The sequence below is a fragment of the Notothenia rossii genome (assembly GCF_949606895.1).
Source record: "Notothenia rossii genome assembly, chromosome: 11".
NCBI classification, from domain to species: domain Eukaryota; kingdom Metazoa; phylum Chordata; class Actinopteri; order Perciformes; family Nototheniidae; genus Notothenia; species Notothenia rossii.
In genome coordinates, this window is record NC_136910.1 from 16,243,333 (window position 1) to 16,263,627 (window position 20,295).

Genomic DNA, 20,295 nt, shown 5'->3' on the forward strand with positions numbered 1-20,295 from the left:
GGGTTTTTGGTGTTTAAAACATGCTGGCTTCTAATTTCCTTTGATTGTGGACATTTGTACATATTAAATGCATTTGTAAACCTACAAGTAAGAGGACAAATATGAGGTTAAATTCTGTGGTGAAAAGACCTTCTAGACAAAAACATATTCCTAAATGTTTATGCTTTCATCTATTGCAAATTGCCTTGAACATCCTTCTTTGGGAATCAGTCCACAAGTGATATTATAATATACAAAATAATAATGCTATAGACGTTAAAGTTACAGTCCACATGTCCTCAGCATGAGCAGCTTGATGAGCTACAGTAGCGTATACATGAGTACAATTGAGTGACATCTGCTCAATGTTAATTTGGATGGACATCACAGCGTATCAGCTGTCTTTGTCAAACTTAATTAGAGTGGAGGACATTAAGCAGGGACAGAAACAAGAGGGGAGGTCAAACAGGGAGAGGAAAATGGGGGGGAAAAGGGTAGAAGACTTAAGAAGGGAAATGAGGAGTAAGTGAAGGTGAAAGGAGAATCTGGACTCATGAGATAAAAAATGAAGCTGGTACCAAGTCTAATTGAAAACCCACTGGACATCACTCTTTAACTTCAGTAGACACAATCAAAGTTGGGAATCACATGAAAGAGAGTTGATTTCCCACAGGGTTAACTTCATTCATCTCATAATGTTCCTACAACGTATCTGGCAGGGCCACGTAGATTATTTTGATCTACGCAAAAATACATGAAATACCACACATGACATAATTTTCTATTCTAGTACAACCGTACAATGAATTTGACTCCTTCTTCACTGACAAAATACAGAAAATCAGACAAGCAGTTGGTGCCTCTGTATCAGGTACAGCAAATGTGTTGTCCCTGTGTCCACTTAAAATCAATTCAAACACCATGACACAATTCTAACAGATTAATGATAAAAACCTAGAGGGCATTATTCAACATCTGAAATCCTCCTCCTGCTGCTGCCTTGATATTATTCCAACAGTATTTTTCAAAAATGTTTTTCATTGCACGACCTTAGATCTACTTCATATAGTAAACAAGTCTCTTCACTCAGGTGTTTTTCCACAAGCCCTGAAAACTGCAGTCATTAAACCGCTCTTAAAAAATAATAATCTAGATGCTTCAGTAATGAACAATTACAGGCCAATATCAAACCTCCCATTTCTAGGTAAAATCATTGAAAAAGTAGTTGAGTAATTTCTTGCATTTAAATAACTGTTTTGATGTGTTCCAGTCAGGCTTTCGTCCAAACCACAGCACTGAGACTGCTCTTGTAAAGGTCTTCAATGACATCCACTTAAACACAGACAGTGGCAATACCTCAGTGTTAGTATTACTAGATCTCAGTGCTGCGTTTGACACTGTTGACCACAACATGTTACTAGACCGACTGAAAAACAGGGTGGGACTTTCGGCAACAGTTCTAAATTGGTTTGAATCCTACTTAAAGGACAGAAACAACTTTGTTCCTATAGGTAAATACACATCTGAGTTGACAAATATGACATGTGGGGATCCTCAAGGCTCCATCTTGGGGCCTCTTCTCTTTAACATCTAAATGCTACCACTGGCTGAGATAATGAAAAACTACAAAATAAGTTACCATAGCTATGCAGATGACACCCACATTTACATAACCATTTCACCAGGAGACTATGCTCCAATTCAAATACTGAGTAAGTGCATTAAACAAATCAATGACTGGATGTGTCAGAACTTTCTCCAATTAAACAAAGATAAAACGGAGGTAATGTTTTTTGGAGCCAAGGCAGAACGTATGAAAGTTAGCGCTGAGCTTCAGTCTGCAATGTTCAAAACAACAGATAAAACCAGAAATCTAGGTGTAGTCATGGACTCTGACCTGAGTTTCAACAGTCACATTAATACAGTTACTAAATCAGCCGACTATCACCTAAAGAACATATCTAGGATTAAAAGACTGATGTCACAGCAGGATTTGGAAAAACTTGCCCATGCTTTTATCTTCAGTAGACTGGACTACTGTAATGGTGTCTTCACAGGTCTCACTAAAAAATCTATTAGAAAGCTGCAGCTGATTCAGAACGCCGCTGTTCGACTCCTCACTAACACTAAGAAAGTGGATCACATCACTCCTGTTCTGAAGTCTTTACACTGGCTTCCTGTGTGTCAAAGAATAGATTTCAAAATACTGCTGTTGGTTTGTAAAGCTTTGAATGGTTTAGGCCCAAAATACATTTCTGACCTCCTGCTAAATTATGAACCATCCAGATCTCTCAGGTCTTCAGGGACTAGTCTGCTTTCTGTCCCCAGAGTCAGAACTAAACATGGAGAAGCAGCGTTTAGTTATTATGCTCCAAATATCTGGAACAAACTCCCAGAAACCTGCAGGTCCGCTGCAACTCTTACTACTTTTAAATCCAGGCTGAAGACTTTTCTTTTTGCTGCTGCTTTTAATTGATATATCCATATCTTAAACTGCACTGTAACTTTTATTATCTTTGCTTTTAAATGAGTGTTTTTAAATGTCCTTTTATATCATTGCTTTTAAATTAGTTTTTCTAGATATCTTTTTATAATATGTTTCTTAATGCTCTTAATGTATTTCATTGTTGTAAAGCACTTTGAATTGCCTTGTGTTGAAAGGTGCTATATAAATAAACGTGCCTTGCCTTGCCTTACAAAGGTCCCTGCATGAAGCCAGAGATGAGCAAACAGATGGATATAATTGTATTTAGAGTGGGGAGAACTCTTGCAGATTGGTCTCAAATCTAATCCACTACCCGGCCAATCAACTCTGAAGGGGCTTCCGAAAGCAAACAACATATTGAGTCAATATTTCGAGTCAGAGTTAAAAAACTAAAACATTTACTGTATGTAAACTCACTGTCTGCCATTAAAAAACAGTTCTCCTTTGCTTCTTTCTGTATTTATTACTTATCTATTTATTACTTTGCAACAAACTTCTTTAATGCGAGGAAGGCTGCCATATTTGAGTCAATCATTTCTATACATTTAAAGAATTACACATGCATAATAAAATATCACATTATAAAGACTGCATGGGAAATGAAGCAGTTTGAGTTTGCATCTGTTGAATAAAAGTGTTGTTTGGTGTGCTTTAGTGCTGTTTTACGAAGGCAATTTGACGTACAGAATGTTCAATAGTAACCAGCATTTACTTATAAATTGAGGGGGTACAAAAGTTCATATTTCCTCTATAAAAAACTCTTTGATAAGTATTTATTGTATTATCTTCTGTGAGAATGACCTATTCACCTTCAGATGGTACAGAACACGAGCTTTAGCTGAGCTTTCAGGATTTACATTTAAACAATTAACCCTCTCTGAGAAAAAGAAAGACGTGCGATAATGCTCAAGGCTTAATTCAATAATACCGGCTGGTTGCTGAACATGACTGTCACATGGCTGAGGGAGGTTTCCACTCCTCATGAAACAAATTCAATTAGCTGCTCCGAGGAACTTTCTATCTGGTGCTGACTGTCTTGCATCAGTCATTTGTTTCACACAATCTTTCCCTTAAAGTTTGTAACAGTTAATGTTTCCTATCCAAGTCAAAACAATGAACTTCTCCATTGTGTGTACACCAGCTAAAGGCTATGATAGTGATGTTATTCGTTTTTAGATTGCAGCTTAACATAATGTCAAGAAAGACTTCAGTTCACAATTGAGTCGATGATATCAGGCGGCCTCCAGCCAAAACAAATAACATCTTACTGCAGCGCTCCTCTGTTAAATCTGAGGGGAAACACTGGGTCAGATATCTTAAAAAAAGCTAAATATCCCCTCAAAAATAGTCTTATTTGAGAGGTTTATTGAACACATTTAAATGACTTATTCTGTGTCCTGGGGAATGACATCAGATCTGTGCTATGACGTGCTATGAATGACATCAGATATGTGCTAATGGGACTAATAACAATTCTACCTTAATGCATCATTAGTAACCTGTGACTGGTTTTCCATGATCTGTTCTGCATTATCCAGCCAGCCATGTGAACAGGAGATTTAAAAAAAGAAAGGCAAAACAAATAGGCTAGGCTTGATTAGTTTTACAGTGCCAAGTTCAGGCAAGCATTAAACTGGAGGGTAAGTAAAAAGAGAATCTGAGCTGTACTTACAGTAGCTCCTAAAACTGTTTATAATATTCCTTTCAAGATTTAATAGTAGGGTATAGTGACTTTTCTTTCTAACCAAGAGTATATCATTCCTCAAATATTTGATAATATTTGATAATATTCTGATGTAGATTTGTCTTATTTCTACTTGGCTTTTATATGTATTACTGTTAGCGTGCACAACAAACGGTACTATAGGTTTCTCTAGATTTTATTGAATTTGTCATGTCTTTTTTTCTCTGTATTTTACAAACTCAGTTGATGCATATTTTCCAAAGGTTTAGAGCATCAAGGTGAAGAGCTACATCTGGCAGTTGGCTGCACAATTACATTATTGTCAGCAGAATATTCATAATACACCCACATAATCGGGAACGCTTCGCCCACAACGACGGTGCATCAACAGTCAGAATGCTAACTGGTTGTTTAATGCCAGTGTAAACTAAATCCTGGTGAATAACAACATTATTCTGACAATATCCTCCAAAACCAGAGGCCATAGCTTGCTATAGAGAGCTGTTTTGAAAAACACATGTCGGACTGAGGTTGAAAGTAAACTCTGCTTGTACTAGTATCAAAAACATCCACTGCTTTGAGCATTTTATGTCTGGTTTTCAAAGCACAAGTCTTACAATTACGTGGAAAGGGTAGGGGTTATCAGAAATATTTCAAACAACATCAAAGTCTCACTGAGGTAAAGTAAGGAATAGAGACGTCTTCCTAGGCTATTGTGAATCCAAGCCATAATGTTCTACAAATATAAGCATAGGGTATTACAAAAAAGAGGTTGTCTGAAAAGCATATATACATGAAAACAGAGACAAACAGTATGGGACAATATACAGAGCACCTACACACTACCAACTAGGTCATATCATGTGGGGATAGAGAAACAGACTGAGAGTGTTGGAAATGGGAAAACATCAACCCATTCCAGTAGGAATACTGAGCGACCAATAAAGAAAATGGGAAAACATGGACGGACTGCGTTTGTGTTTGTACGTGTGTGTGCACACTGTAATCAGCAGTTAGTCATGATGTCATTGTGCCTCTCACCATGTGATGAGGCCGGCGGTGACAGCGGACCAGGTGACGCAGCAGGAGTTGGGCTTCTTGCTCTCCTCCTCTTCGTCTTTGTGGCAGCAGCACAAACAGCTCAGGTAGATGGCGAGACACAGCAGGTTGAGGCCGAGCCCCGCAGCCGCCACGCAGGCTAGGAATATGAGAGACTGCAGAGAGAGAGAAAACAGGGAATGAGTGAAGTGAAATATAAGGTCACTTGTTTCTTCTAACCGTCTGAGTCCACTTACGTTTGTTGTTACTTGTGCTGAACAGGAGATTCACTTAAGCTACGGCAACGGCGTCAACACCAAAGTTCTCTTCAGAAGGAGGTTCTCTCCCACACCCACCCCCCCTGTCTATAAAGCCTCGATTGAAATCCTTTGATTACCTCCATGAGATAATGAGACCACTACATAACACTTGCGCTTCTGTTGGCTAAGGCCTAGCCACACGGTGACGAAACGGGTCGTATCCGCTCCAGTTCTCTATCTTATATATAGACGGTTCGGCCACACGAGGCCGACAGGGAAACGCGGATAACGATAACGGGTCCCAAGGTGGGTAGATCTACGGGGACGCAACGCTCTTGGGGGGCAAACGGCTCCGTGATTACGACCTATACGATCATTTCCTGATAACGAAAATACTGACGGGCTGTCAGGAGAGGGGGAGGAAAAGAGAGGCTCCGTGTATTCTTTTTATATTGTTATATGGAGTCGTTATTCATTTGTTTCAAAGCTCAATAAATAACAAAGAATACCTTTGACCGGCACTTTTCAAATTTGGCCGAAAGATTTGAACTTTAACGTACAAAAAGCTGTACATGCAGGCATACAAAAAAAAACAGTAAAAGTATCGTCAGCAAAATGAATTGACATAGCAAAGGGAGTTACAGTTTCACAAAAATGCTCTTACTCTTAAAAACGTTTAACTTTGAAAGTCAAAACCGACTAGAAAATCAGCTAAATCCCGCCCTCTGTTAAATATCCCAGTAACATTATGTCATGATTCCACAACGTTCTGACTTCAAACAAACATTTTCAAACAAACGTCCACATTAGCTCTGATTAGTATGGTAAAAAGACACCCAAAAAAACGTATAAATATGTCTTCATCTGCCCCAGAAACAAGACCAACTGCATTCTGGGAGCTTGTTATCCTCTCTGTCTCCAGCTGGAGAGCAGACACCTCCTCATACACATCTCTGGATCTACTTCTGTGCCTCTCATCCTTCCTTTAGCCCCCATACCACCTTCTGCATGAGATGAGTGTCGTGACGAAAATAGCAACAAGCCTGTCCTAACAGCCTCGAATGAATTCTGCATCCATCTGTCAGACGGTGGGTTTATTCAAGCTCATTCCCTCTTCAAACCCCCCCTCCCCGCCCCTTTTACTCTTCCTTTAATTTGTCTAAAATCTTTTTGTGCCGAGCCATCTGCTTTCATGCTGTGACACTGTGTGTCCTGCAAGTCAAGTAGTGGGATTCAAATCCAAAAATGGAAGGGTTTATGTCAACGACTGCTATAAAAGAGGCAAGTAAGATGAAAACTGAATAATCCTTCCCAAGCCTCAAAACAGCTGCTTACGCCATCTGACAAAGTCCCTCTGATTGATATTTATAGATATCAAGATAATGTGTGTTCTTTTGCTCCCTTTCTCTTTAAACAATCTTTCTCTCCCTGGCTCCATCTGTTGGGGTGCAGTGCCTCATCTTGTCCCATTTCACGGCTACATGCCTTTTTAAGTAGATGGACACACATCTTCTGACGGAAAAAAAGAGGAAAATGCAGAAGCAGATTCAAAGGAAGGATTTGGCTCCAATCATTGACCTTTCAACTTTCTCATATTCTCCAGTGCGCCATAAAACAGGTGCGGAGATTTGTGGAAATGTAGTGCCGCGGTTTAAGAGAGGGGATTGTAAAATGTGTTAATGGGCATGCGCTCAGACAGATGGATGGCAGTGTGCACCAAGGTGAGACAAAGAGATGCTCCTCATCCGGTCCTGTGGGCGGGTGGGGGCTAAGAGTGATGGGAGTTGGCGTAAACTGGGTGTAATTGAGGTGAACACGATAAATGAGACGGAGAATGTGGGGCTCAGGTGGATCATTTGAACGTGGAAGGAGGGGGAGGGACAGACTAAAATTGTTTCCACAGAGGAGACAAAGGGGGAAACTCCTGCTGTACGCACACACACTGGGCCACCCAGACGCTCTAATCGGCATGGTAACGTGCAGGTTAGTTGGTTCCCTTGCGTAAGCGAGAGAGGACGAGTGAAAGGGCGAATTATCTCAGCCTGATTGAAATAAGCAGCATGTGACGGGCCTGTCTTGTGATTCCCTCTGCAACCAGGGCAATGTAGAGAAAAGAGGGAATGAATGGGAGAGGAAAACTATTGAAAGGAATACACTTTATTAAGCTTTAAATTATCTTTTACTTCAGGTTTCATATTTGTATTTTCTGCCTCTAATGTGAAATGTCTCCAAGCTCTTTATTTTTCTCATACTGCCTGTGCTGCAGCACCTCTTTTCACCCTCTGTCTGAAACCAGAGCCCAGTCTGCTCTGATTGGTTAGCTGGCTGGCTCTGTTGTGATTGGTCAACCACTAAGAGATGTCCAGCCCCTCAGCCTATCACGGACAATTTGTTGGATAACTAGCCAATAGAAGCGCAAGTGTTACATAGTGATGTCACTATGTTAAAGAAGTGTTACCGAAGTAAGCAAAGGACTACAATCGGGGCATTTTAGTCAGGGGGGGATTGTGGGGCGAGGGAACTTTGAGACTTTGCAGACCATTTGCATGGATAAAAACCTATATAACACACTACAGCAGGGGTGTCAAACTCAATTTCCTCTGGGCCACATTAGCATCATGGTTGCACTCAAAGGGCCAGTTTTATATATAACACTATGTAAAAATACATATATAAATATTTAATATATATAAAATGTATTATATTACATTATTGCCTCTGCATTGGATTATTATCGGATAGGGTAATAACTTCATAATTAACTACGTCTGAAAGCAGAAGTCTAGGGCAAATGATTGCAAGTCTTTTCAGTGAGAATGTCACAAAATGGTTGAAAAAAAAAGACAAATTCTGAAGAAAAAAAAGTCAAAATAAAAAAAAGAAGTAATATTTTTGAAAATAAGTGACATTTTGCAAAAAAAAAGTAACATTTTGAGAAAAAAAGGAAAATTCTGAAAAAAATTGCAAATTCTGAGAAAGAGAGCATATTTTTGAAGAAAAAAAGTCAAATTCTGAGAAAAAAGGCATACATGAGATGCATTGTGGTACATGTAGTTCATGGGCAACGTGCTTATGTAAAGCGGCATGTAACCGTATAATAAACATATTATATTCTTTGCAAGTTCTTGCGGTGCAACATAACATGAAGTCACGGGCCGGATTTGGCCCCCGGGCCTTGAGTTTGACGCCCCTGCACTACAGGAAGGGGAAAACCACAAAAGGCATAAAAGGGCCCCTTTAAAGACGTTAGACCCATGGTGTTTTAAACATGCACTGGGCTTTGGAAGGAGCCCATACATGTATTCTTTTCAGGGGAAATATTTATTCCAAGGTAGCTTTTAAAGCAAGAACAACACTCTCCTCTTTTTTTCTGTCCATCACTCTTTCTCTCTCTATCTCTACTGTCCTTTCTTCTCAGCAGTAGGGCGCACCAATAATGGCTTCTGAATTATGTAGCACATCCATTCAGAGGAAGGATGCACACAGAGAATGTACCTGCACAAACACACACACTGAAAAAGCCCATCCTTGAAACCATCTCTTCCCAAGTGCTCAAACCTTCCATTAAGTTTAAAAACACCATTTATCTTTTACTGACTGGAGTGTGCACACATTCGCTCCTTGGTTAAGAATCAAATTGGAAGCCCCGACCACTTAACTGCTACCTAAATTAGGTCTGAGTAGTTCCCCCTGGTAAAAGCAGACTCAATATGTTAACACCCTTCTCTTTACTTACTCATTCCTAACTCAAGAGGCCCACTCGGCTGTCTTCTCTGTTTTGTTTCCTCTCAATTGTCCCAACAGACAGGGGGTGGGGCGACCACGAGGCCTGAGGCGATCACACAAGGAGAGAAAGGAAGGGAGATCTAGCTGAGCGGAAAGACAATCCCTGAGATGAGGATGTGGAGAAAGTAGATAAATGAGAACAAAATTGAAATAGGAATAGAGTGATGGATGAAAATGTAAGGAAATCAAAGCAGTGAGACAGCAGGATGTGGATGAGGAAGACTGAAGACACAGGAAGGAGATAAAGAGAGACAAAGTGTGTCGGCCCATGATGGGAAGACAAAGATTCCTCATCCACATGGCTACCTCAGTCTTCTTACCCCTCAGTGCACGGCCCAGTTTCCTATTACAAATCTATTGTAGATGGCTTTCCCCTGAGGTTGTATTGTTGCATAATGCTACCACTTCTTCCCCTAAAATAGTGGGCCAACCTATGAATATCATTGTTGGATGACCAAAAATAAACGCACAAGCGCATGGTAAGAAAATTGGCCATTTGCTCTGCCCAAAAGCATGACTAATGGACTACAAGGGATGACACCATTGGTTAACCCAGAAAAGTTAAACAAGGGGAACTATTTTAGCCATCTGTGAGTCACAAAGCTTCCAAAACATGAATACACTGTAATCCAGTTATGAGTACAGGACATTACAATTGATATCCCTGATCGATCAATCTATTGTTATATAACTGTCAGTTAAACCCCTGTCAAATGAATAAATGACTGACTGAGAAAATACAAGTGCTCAATATCCATATATACAGTACATTTTAACCAGAAAATACAACTTATTGATGGCCTGACTGATACACAGGATGCTTTATTGGAGCAGATGAAACAGATGCAAACTCACAACTGTCTAATTGGTACATAGTGTGTGCCTTATGCCAAGGACCCATTAAAAATCAATTTTTAAAACACAAGTAGAGGCCATAATTAATATATAGCGACGGAAAGCACCTCCATCTGTTGCAGTGCATCTGCTAAGCAGGACTAAGCCATGTGACAGAGGAATTCTACTAGCTCGGAGTAGTGCTAAATGCATGCTAAGCGATATGAAGTGTCTTCCCCAAGCAAGGCTGCTGCACAGCAGGTGGCAGGCAGCTGTGCGGAGGTGGAAGAGGTCTCAAGGCGCATTGTGCAACCATGTGCAATATATTTGTGTATGTGTGTGTAAGGGTATGTGGCTTGGATGTACAGTGACATTCCTTTAATATGATAGGGGTTAAACGGGTGTCAGGTCAGTTAGAGAAAGAAGAAGACATGGGCAAAGAGAGAAATTCCACCTTGAAAGTAGAAGCATAGTGAGCAGGACGGCTCTTTTCTTGCTGTGAGAAATCTATAGTCATCATTTTGGTGTTTTTTACTTCACTTGTAATTCCCTCTCTTTTTCTTATTCCAAAGATTTCTAAGTCCAATGATTTAGTATATGGCGCTTCCATGAAGTCGGGAGACTAGCAAAAGACTCCAAAGCTCCAAAATCGTACAATCCCATAATGCAAGCTGAAGCCGAGACACCTCTCAGTTATTTCCTTAGGCTTAACAAAGTTCCCCCGCACATTATAAAGATGTTTTCAGTGCTTCTCATGACAAGTAAACACTCTTGATGGAGGGCTCATGTGAAGAGCCAAAACACAGATTCCTTTTGGAAACTTATTGTGGAGCAACTGTCCTCCTTTAAGACAAATCAACACATAGCAGAGAATCTTAAGAACATTTTATAAAAGGGATGTATACCTCCATGGAGAGCTGAATGTAGGCTTACTTGAGAAATAAGATTCCCTATGGGGAAATGTACCCCACCCCTCCACAGATCACTCTGACTCACTGTCCCCCTCCATGCTGCTGCCCGTCTCACTCTAACACTCGGGAAAAACGCCCAAGGGCTTGAGGCTCTTTCCGGCAGAATGCACTCGGCAGGGGCCATCCCATGTTCACAGCTGGGACACCATTAAGTCCCAGCAAAGCGACCCATGGGTTATGAATGAGAGGAGGAAAGGGGAGGGGCTTCATTGCTAAAGTACCCTTTAAATTGTAATACGCTTCACTGATTTGTTGCACTGGACCTTTTCCATAACAAACTGAGGGTCTCAGGAGCCTGGTGAGGTGTGGTGCTCATCAAAAGATTGTATTTAGTTCTGCTTCGTCAAGAGAAATGTTTGGCTCGTAGAGAGATGCAGTGATGATGTCATTTAGTTTTATGTCAAAACCCCATAGACAAAAAGCCAATGGGGTTTTTCCATTGGATTTTGGAATATTCCAGGAACTCTGAGGCAAACAAAAGTTCATGAAACATACATATGTTGCTCGGTAGGATCATCTCCAAATATTTCCACCTTTATAGGTTTTGAAGCGCAAATACAATCACCAGAATAGCTAACATTAGGCGATAAACAAATAACATCACTGTTGCATGGGTTCCTACCATCACCGTTGGTCTTATAGCGGACTCTTGATGGCATGAGGACGTTTAGTGGTCTCATTTCCCAATTTTTCTGAAACATAGAAGCTTCTCACATTTAAGGATGTGGTACAGTATGTACTCATTTCTTTTAGGTCATAGAAAGAAACGCTAAAAGGTGTTAAGCTTGTTTTAACCTAAGGCCATATTTCAGGCATCTAACCAAATCCCATTTAAAAAACATGGGAAAGGGAAGTGCTAAAATGCTGACTAATTTCTGGGTTTCAGGACTCATTCCTGCACCACTCTATTCCTGTTGTTCTGTAAAACGTCCATGAATCTTTTTCGGGTTATCTTCCTTTCACCTTCTGTGAACCCCAAAGCCCAAAGCTTTCCCTTGGGGGAGTCAAAGGTCTTGTTTTTGATGCTACTCCCCCCACAACAAAGGAAACCCAACCCCCTAGCTTCCAATGGGAGAACAGATTTTCATTGTTGTTTTTGCTGGAGGGGAATGTGGCAGCGAGAATCCACTTGTCCCATGCACGATCGGATCTTCAATACCAAAGTTAAATCGTGACACAAGGAAAAACGAAGAAACAATCATAAACCCCATGGAATCATATATGAGCATTCAGTTCTGTCATATCGTGTTTAAATGATCAGCATGAGGGATGCCTTATTAGCACAGACCTGGGGCATACCATCCAGCCAATCGGGGGATGCTAATCACTGGCTTCAAGCACTATGGAGACATATTGGGGTTAATGACCTTCTGGAAAGCCAGAGGGGACACTGTAAGTGCATCTTTCTGTATGCATGCATGATAGAAACAAGGACTTAGTAGGGAAACAAATACATCATGACTACTACAGAAGCTGAATCATTGTTTTAACATTGAGTGATGTACACAAACAGGGAGAGGCTGAGGTCGGATAAAAAGCGTGGAAATCAAGAGCAATAGATTTGAGATTAATTTTCATGAGGAGGAGATGATTGAGGAGTTGTTAAATTTACAATGAAATCAAGGCAGATGTGATAGCTGAACACATAATTGATTTTCAGCCCTTGTTATGCGTAATTTTCCATTTTCTATCACACAAGCCAAACACAGCTAACACAACGGCCTATGAACCCAGCTGTAAAAAATAAGCTGTAATCAGTAAAAGGGTGAATGCATTGTGGAAAGATGGGCAGCTGCAAAGACAATTAAATATTTGAGAACACAACATTACAATTATTGACAATTGACACCGTAACCACATCACTACAATTCAAAGTAAATGTGGTTCTTGAAGCTAACTCTCTAAGTGGGAAATATATATATATTATACTCCTAAATTCACATGAATTCTCTGTTGTCCACACATGAGCAGCTCTGACACAATGGCACATCCACTTAGATAAGTATGTCAAGGTCTAACATCAATAAACAAAAGGGGAAGGTGAAGAAAATGCTGATGAAGACAAAAAAGGGAAAACAAAGAAACAGAAAAGGTCTGGAGGAGGAGACTGTTTGCATGCACCCGGGTGGAACACTGTTCCCAGGGAATCTCAGTAGCCAATGACGCAGAAAGATCGAGTGTGTTAAGAGTGCGTGTTGGCTCCCGTAATTGAAAGGCATAGTCTGTGGCTTGCCTTGTTCATTTCTCCAATAACATTCTTGGTCGCGGTAATAGCTAGATAAAAGCTTTCAATAGAAACTTTTCCAGTCTGGACATTAAAGTGATTAGTGGTGAGATGGGAAATGCTTTTTAGTCAAGGACGGTGCTGCTATTAAACAAAGTGTGCCTGGTCCCCTTTGCAAAAGGATGGTAAATGTTTTCTAATCAAATGTATTTATGAACAGGGAGTGTGAAATCTAGCTAGATGTTAATGTTAGTTAAGTGAATGAAACATATTTCCTTTTAGGCATTAAATGCTGCAATCACTGAGCAGGTTCTCAGTTCTATAAAGTGACCTGAAGTTGGAATTACCTCAAGGACGAAACATTATAGATGTCTGCTGTAAATACACAAGCTTTCCTGCAGTTATTGTTCATGTTCAGGTAGGGCTGCTCGATTATGGCAAAAATAATTGATAACACGATTATTAAACTTTTTACTTTGAAAACATCCATTTATTGAAATAAAAACGTTTAACAGTATGTTTTTAACAGTTGATTACCTTGAACTTTAAGTATAATGTAACTGAAAAACCAATACAAAAATAAATAATAATAATAAAAAAAAAACAATAAAAAAAACAATAATAAATAAATAATAGTTTTATTTCGATTACGTTGTTTTCGTAATCGTTGCAAGCCAAAATCGTAATTGTGATTAAAATACGATTAATTGAGCAGCCCTATGTTCAGGACAATATGACACTCAAGTCGGTTCTTGAGAGTACATACCATAGAAATAGAATGAAGCAGAATATCTCCATTCAAATTGACATAACAGGGCTGTCAGAGAGGCAGCTAGTAAAAGCTGTAAAAGGATAACTTCCGCCAAAAAGGACTAAAACGACTAAAAAGAGAGATATGTTGATGATCAATCTCTGTTGCCATACTGTTAGAGGAATTAATGATTGATACCTTATCTGTGTGTTTTAAATGAAGCCGGCGCAGAGTATGGTTAGGCTACCTTAGCTTAGCATGAAGACTGAAAACAGCTAGTCCCACCTTGTCTAAAGATAATAAGATGTACCTAATAAACATGTTAAATCGAATGTGTTTAATCTGGACAAAAAATGTAGTCTAAATGAACAAGGGTCTTAGCACGAGTCAGTGACTTCCTGTTGTCTTTGCAATACGTCTATGTGCTAAGCTAAGCCGGTGCCTTCTGGTTTCATATTTAACAGACAGTTAACAGAGAAGTATATAACATCAACAGGGCCAAGGATTGTTCCAAGTAGTTCATCAGGTTGTAATAAAAAGCAACAGCCTAAGTGTGTTGGATATAATTAGCCCTAATAACAGCAAGGCCCAGAGACCAGAATACTGATACAACATAAACATACTATATGTTACGAACTCAGACACTCAGGATATAGGACCCAATTGCACGACCCGGAAGACAGAGGTAAAGTATTGGTAAGATACTTTATTTTTTCCAAAACAGCAAGATGAACAAAAAAGGTCCCTATCGAATCTCAGGATGAGATGACAATGAACACTGGGGCCCTCTCTCATTTCTCTAACTCCCCTCCTCGACTCCAAATCCTCGAGACTTAGTCCCGCCCACAGGAGATGCGAGCGGAGGAGCCGAGGAGGGGAACCGAGGAGAGAGGAGGGGCAGCAGCAGGCGGTTAGAGAAATGACAACTCCTCTCCTCTGAGCGTTCATTTTAAAGAGACGTCCATTAATGATGACAGGAGGCACAGCAGCCCTCCGTCTGATGTGTTCATGACCACTTATATATTTACTTTGATTCTCACACACACACACACACACACACACACACACACACACACACACACACACACACACACACACACACACACACACACACACACACACACACACACACACACACACACACACACACACACACACACACACACACACACACACACACACACACACACACACACACACACACACACACACACACACACACACACACACACACAGTCAGAGACTGGATATACCCTGTACGCCGCATCTACGCACTGTACAACACACACCTACACACTGTACCACGCACACACCTACAGCTCCTAAAGCATCATCAGGCTACAGCTGTTGTGTATTTTATTATGTGAAGCACTAAATGGTTTTAGAAAAATATGGACTGTAGATATCTACTAAACTACAGCAGATACAGAGAGTAGGCCTGTTATACTGAGTGATATATATTATACACACTGCTCTGCTTTCTGCACGGACCTCACAGCTGTTCTCGCTGTAAACATCGCATCACGATGAAAGCAGTTAATAAAATTATATCCAGGGGATGCATGCAGAGCTGTCATTGGCTGAGATAAGTCTGGCCGTGCGTCACGACTCTTTGAAACATCTCTGTTCCCGGAAATGCATCCACGAAGGAGCCGTGGAGGACCGTGGAGGACCCATCAGTGTATCCTTGGTTAGAGCTCCTTCAGAGAGCCTCCTCGACGCTCGATCCTCTGTCCTCGGTCCTCGAAGTGCATTTAGAGAAAGGAGATATCCTTCAACATGGCGCGCTGAAATTCATTTCCGGGTCACTACCGGAGGACCGAGGAGTCGAGGAGAGGGATTTGATGAAATGAGAAAGGGCCTGGAAGACTGGGGAATTTAAACACACGACAACAAGACACAGGTGAAAACAATCAGGGGCGGGGCTGGTATGAGACACACAAGGGAAAAAGGTGAACACAATCAGACAATTAGACACACCAGGGAAACTAACGACAGGGAGGAAAACACAGGGAGAAGGACCAGACAAGAAACAAGGAGGAAAACATGACAGGGAGAACAGAACAGCAAAACACCCACAACAAGACATACAAAACTAAAAACGTGACATAACATAAGAATCGTGACACTATACCACGAAGCAAACCGAAGCATGGCAATATTTGTAATGCAAATGTTTCCCCCTCTTTTACTTTGGCCTTATTACCAAGTTCTGGAATTAAGTTGCTCCATCACAGCGTTCACAATGACCATCAACTCACAGATAAACTGCTGTGACCCTGGCTCTGGAGGAGCAGCAGTCCACATGATGAACACAGAAAACATTTGGCAAAAACGTGTCTGGGTCACAAAGCAGGAAATGGGAGGGGAAATCAGATGGACAAGGACCTGCTGACCTACACATGATGTCTGACTCAAAACACACAAAGACATGCACACACACATGAGCTCACACACACATAATAGAAAAAAACTAGGCCCCCGTCCTATTTTTGGGGGGGCTTTTCCAGTTGTCAGTTTTAGCATTCGTTTCATCTTCCAGGACTCGGGACAAATACATCAGGAGCAGAGAGAAATACATTTAACACATTAGACAGTCCTGACTGAGGAGTGCTGTGTGACCGCTGAGGAGAGGATGTGCATCAGCAAAGCAATCATCAACAATGCTGGGATGTCACTATCGCACAGAGGGGTCAGTGAGTGAAGGTATCGGTATACTTAAAAAAAAGTTATCATTATGTGTATTACTGAAGGCAACGTCATGAGTTCCCTGGAAGAAACTGTCCAAAATGGTCCAGATTGTCCTGAGCAATAGAAGTATGACCTACACTAGTTAATGCTAGCATTCAAAACCCTTAACTCTACAGTTTTATGCAGCTATGAGTGAGAAATTCCAAAATACGCTACTGTAAGGCAAGGATAGAATTAGGGCTGCACGATATTGGAAAAAACTGACATTGCGATTTTTTCCCCCCCCTGCGATATATATTGCGATATGAAAATATACAGGAATTGAAGAAAAGACCGTTTTTCCCCCCCGCAAACCATCCTTTCTTGAACTTTAATGCTATACAATTGGTATTTTTTTAACTATATTTAACCGGATAAAGGATTTTAGTCACGGACGTCTGGATCTTAAGTTTTCAGAGCAACAAGCTGAGCTAGCTCGGTTAGCAGCGCCGAAAATAATATCGCAAGTCCTAAAAAATATATAAATTTAAAACGTTTTTGTTTTTTTAAATCGTCACGTCCTGCGATGTGAATATCCCGCATGCGCATATCGCGTTTATCGTCACGACACGATATATCGTGCAGCCCCAGATAGAATAGCTTGCTTATTGTCAGAAGACATAAATTAGAGGGACCTCTAGTCAGGTGATTCTGACATTCCATTACAGACAATACCAGTGTCCAACAGAGGGTGAGAAACGTACTACAAGCACACAGAAAAAGAACAGGGAAAGACCCCTTGCATTCCATCACATTGGATGGCGCAAAGCCAAGAGAGGAATTCCCCAGGATTGCCCACACTACAACTAGCTAATTACAACTCCCGATAAAAGGAATACGAGCCTGGGTAAAAGGCAAATCAATACTCTCCACTGACGAGGCCAATTCAATATCGATCCAGCAATTCCTTTCGATAAAGAGTGGACTCAACATTACATCGCTCGATTAAGAAGTTCAATTTTTGTTCCATTAGATGGAATTCCACTATTTGTTGCACAGCTGATAATCCTCCAGGAGCAGATGAAAAATTGAAAAAATGTCATTAAGACCACAGTGTGATGCTGTGCAGTGTTATGGAACAAGATGATCAATTACATTCCCTTCAACACAGACTATTTTAATGTTTGATTAAAAGTGAAACAACTGAACAACTTTGCATGTAGCCTACAACCAGGAGCGATGTATCACCTTCTTCCCCATATGCAGCATATCATCACTGCTGATAATGCAGTAAACCAAGGAGGTGGTGGTCAGAATTAAGTTTGATAGTCAGGGCAGGACCCATATCAGTGAAAAAATAGACAACCGAGAGGAGAGGAGAAGCTGTGTCGAGAGAAAAACAGAGATATGAAATTCAAAGAAGAGAAGTAAATGGTTGCGATGACAGGGTTTCCCACCCATGACTCAAGTGTCTGCCTGTGGTTGACTATCTTTTCAGAAGGAAGTGATGTTCTCCAGCTGAGACTCCCCACCCTCCACTTCCACACCCTGTGGCTCTGTCTCCACTTCCACAGTGCTACTGAGAATGGAAACTGGCAGTATAAAAAGACAAAAATCTTCATCATTTAGGCTCTCTTCGCCTCTTAACTGATACTAGGTAGAGAAAAATCAAATTTAGTTGTGCTGCCACCGGATATTTTGTTGAAATGCATCACAGCCACTTTTTACGCAAATCTATTGTTGAATAAGATGGTATTGGGCCACAGACACATATGTTTCCTCTCCAAGCCAATAAGCTCCAGCTTGTTGGCAATATTTTTGTACAGTAGATGATAAGGGAAGTGAAAGCGTGATTGCAGAGTACAATACAGACATCTCCAGGAATTAATAGCCTAAATGTAGCCCAATGTAATCCTTTGTAAGACGTTTTTCATTTGACTCACAACACTTACTTATTTCCATTGTCTGTCACTGCACATGAATATGAGGCCCCTCTCTGATGGACAATTCACACCCTAAAAGTCCACTAACCTCACCCTGATCAACCCCGTGCTTTAACGCTGCAGCAATTAACTAATATGTCATCTCTTCTGAGCATGATGTCCACATGCACTGACAGGAGCTACGCTGAACCCTGAAAGATTAAACAGTGAAATTATAAATCATTCATTGTTCTTGACATGTGATCGCAAGCAGGTCATTAGTCATCCAACAGTTGATCCCAGGCCACTTCAAAACTGTGTGAACCTGTCCTGTCACCGCCTCTGGAGTTAGACAGGAACCACTTAATGGGTGTAAAACATCCATACAACATACACACACGCAAACACACAGACATACTCTCAGACAGTCAGACACACACGCACACATTTCCCTGATTATATCGCTCTCCAACCGAGACAAAGGCTTATTTGTCCAACTTAAAAATAAATAAAAAATGTAACATGCCCAATTGAGGCCTGTATTTACAAATTCTGAATGTTCTGTTTCTACTGGAAACATATCTGTAATATTCCTTGAAACATATACATATAATGAGATAACATTTAGCAAAGACTTTTTTTTTAAATACAAAACAAATTGGAACACCTAAAATACATTGGTCCACTGATCTTTGGGTCCAAATATATGGTGGACTCTTCTTCTACTTAAGTTTCCTGTAAGAGACTTTTTATAGACATATATGCATCTTTTGTCATCAATCGTGCAAAATGTAACATGGAGGCAGTAGCAATCTTATTGATAACACCCTCGAACTGATGATAGCACAAGTGCCAAGACTATCGAGTTATATTTTTTGGAGGATTATCAAAGAAAGATTGATAAATATGTTGCAATATTGTTGGAAAAACTCACAATTGAGCACTATATTGTGCAAAAGGGGTCCGGTTTTTCAGTTTTGGCATTGATAACCGGGCTCCTGTCCCATCCCCTTGTACTGACCTGCTGGTAGTTCTCCTCTTCGGGCTGGAAGCTGTTGTCAATGGGCTGAAACCTCAGGTTGATATGAGGGAAATTGTGAAGCCAGTAAGTCCACCAGGGCGCTATGTAATCGACCCGGGCCGAAGACATCCCTGCCCAGTTACAAAAAAAAGTTCGACTACAGCCTAAATTAGCCTCCCGTTACTGAAGCGGACTCCGGAGATCTTAATCCCGTCTCATATCAAACAAAGACGGAGATAAAAGCATGCTCGACTGTGGAGACACTCTCTCAGCCACACATGAGAGAAACCGTATAAGAAGTCCAGTCAGACACCAGTGTGGCTGCAAAGTGAAATCCGGCAGAGGTTTTTGCATAAAGAAGAAATAATCACACAGCGCCCATGTCTCCGACTCCGTGTCAGTGAGGACCCTCCGCTCCTATCCGGCCGACAGATACTATACACACTCAGAGGGGACGCGCACCGAGTTAGGACACGAAGAGAGACGGGAGCGCGCAAGGAAGCCCCTGATGTTTACAAAAATGTTTTCCAGGAGGAACTAATATTGGTAAAAAAGAATGTGTATTCAATGTGTAGTGATATATATTTAATATCGACATCTTTAAATTGTTTAACCATTGTTTCAGCCGTCTCTCTGCGGAATTAACTTCCGCACTGCCACCTAGTGGTTA

General features: G+C 40.8%; 1 protein-coding gene across 3 annotated transcripts in view; it reads right to left on the bottom strand.

Annotated features, from left to right (window-relative positions):
• The window catches only part of ttyh2 (tweety family member 2), a 55,066-nt gene extending 34,999 nt beyond the window's left edge, over positions 1 to 20,067 (bottom strand). Inside the window, exons 1-2 of one of the 3 annotated variants that reach the window (XM_079658071.1) lie at positions 19,626 to 20,067; positions 5,190 to 5,362 (exon numbers count right to left, since the gene is read on the bottom strand). In XM_079658071.1, coding sequence (XP_079514197.1) covers positions 5,190 to 5,362; positions 19,626 to 19,754 — 302 coding nt within the window. In that variant the 5' untranslated portion in view covers positions 19,755 to 20,067. The remainder of the gene's footprint in view (positions 1 to 5,189; positions 5,363 to 19,625) is intronic. The other 2 variants (XM_079658073.1, XM_079658072.1) reach the window with 2 other exon arrangements.
• Positions 20,068 to 20,295: the final 228 nt, after the last annotated feature.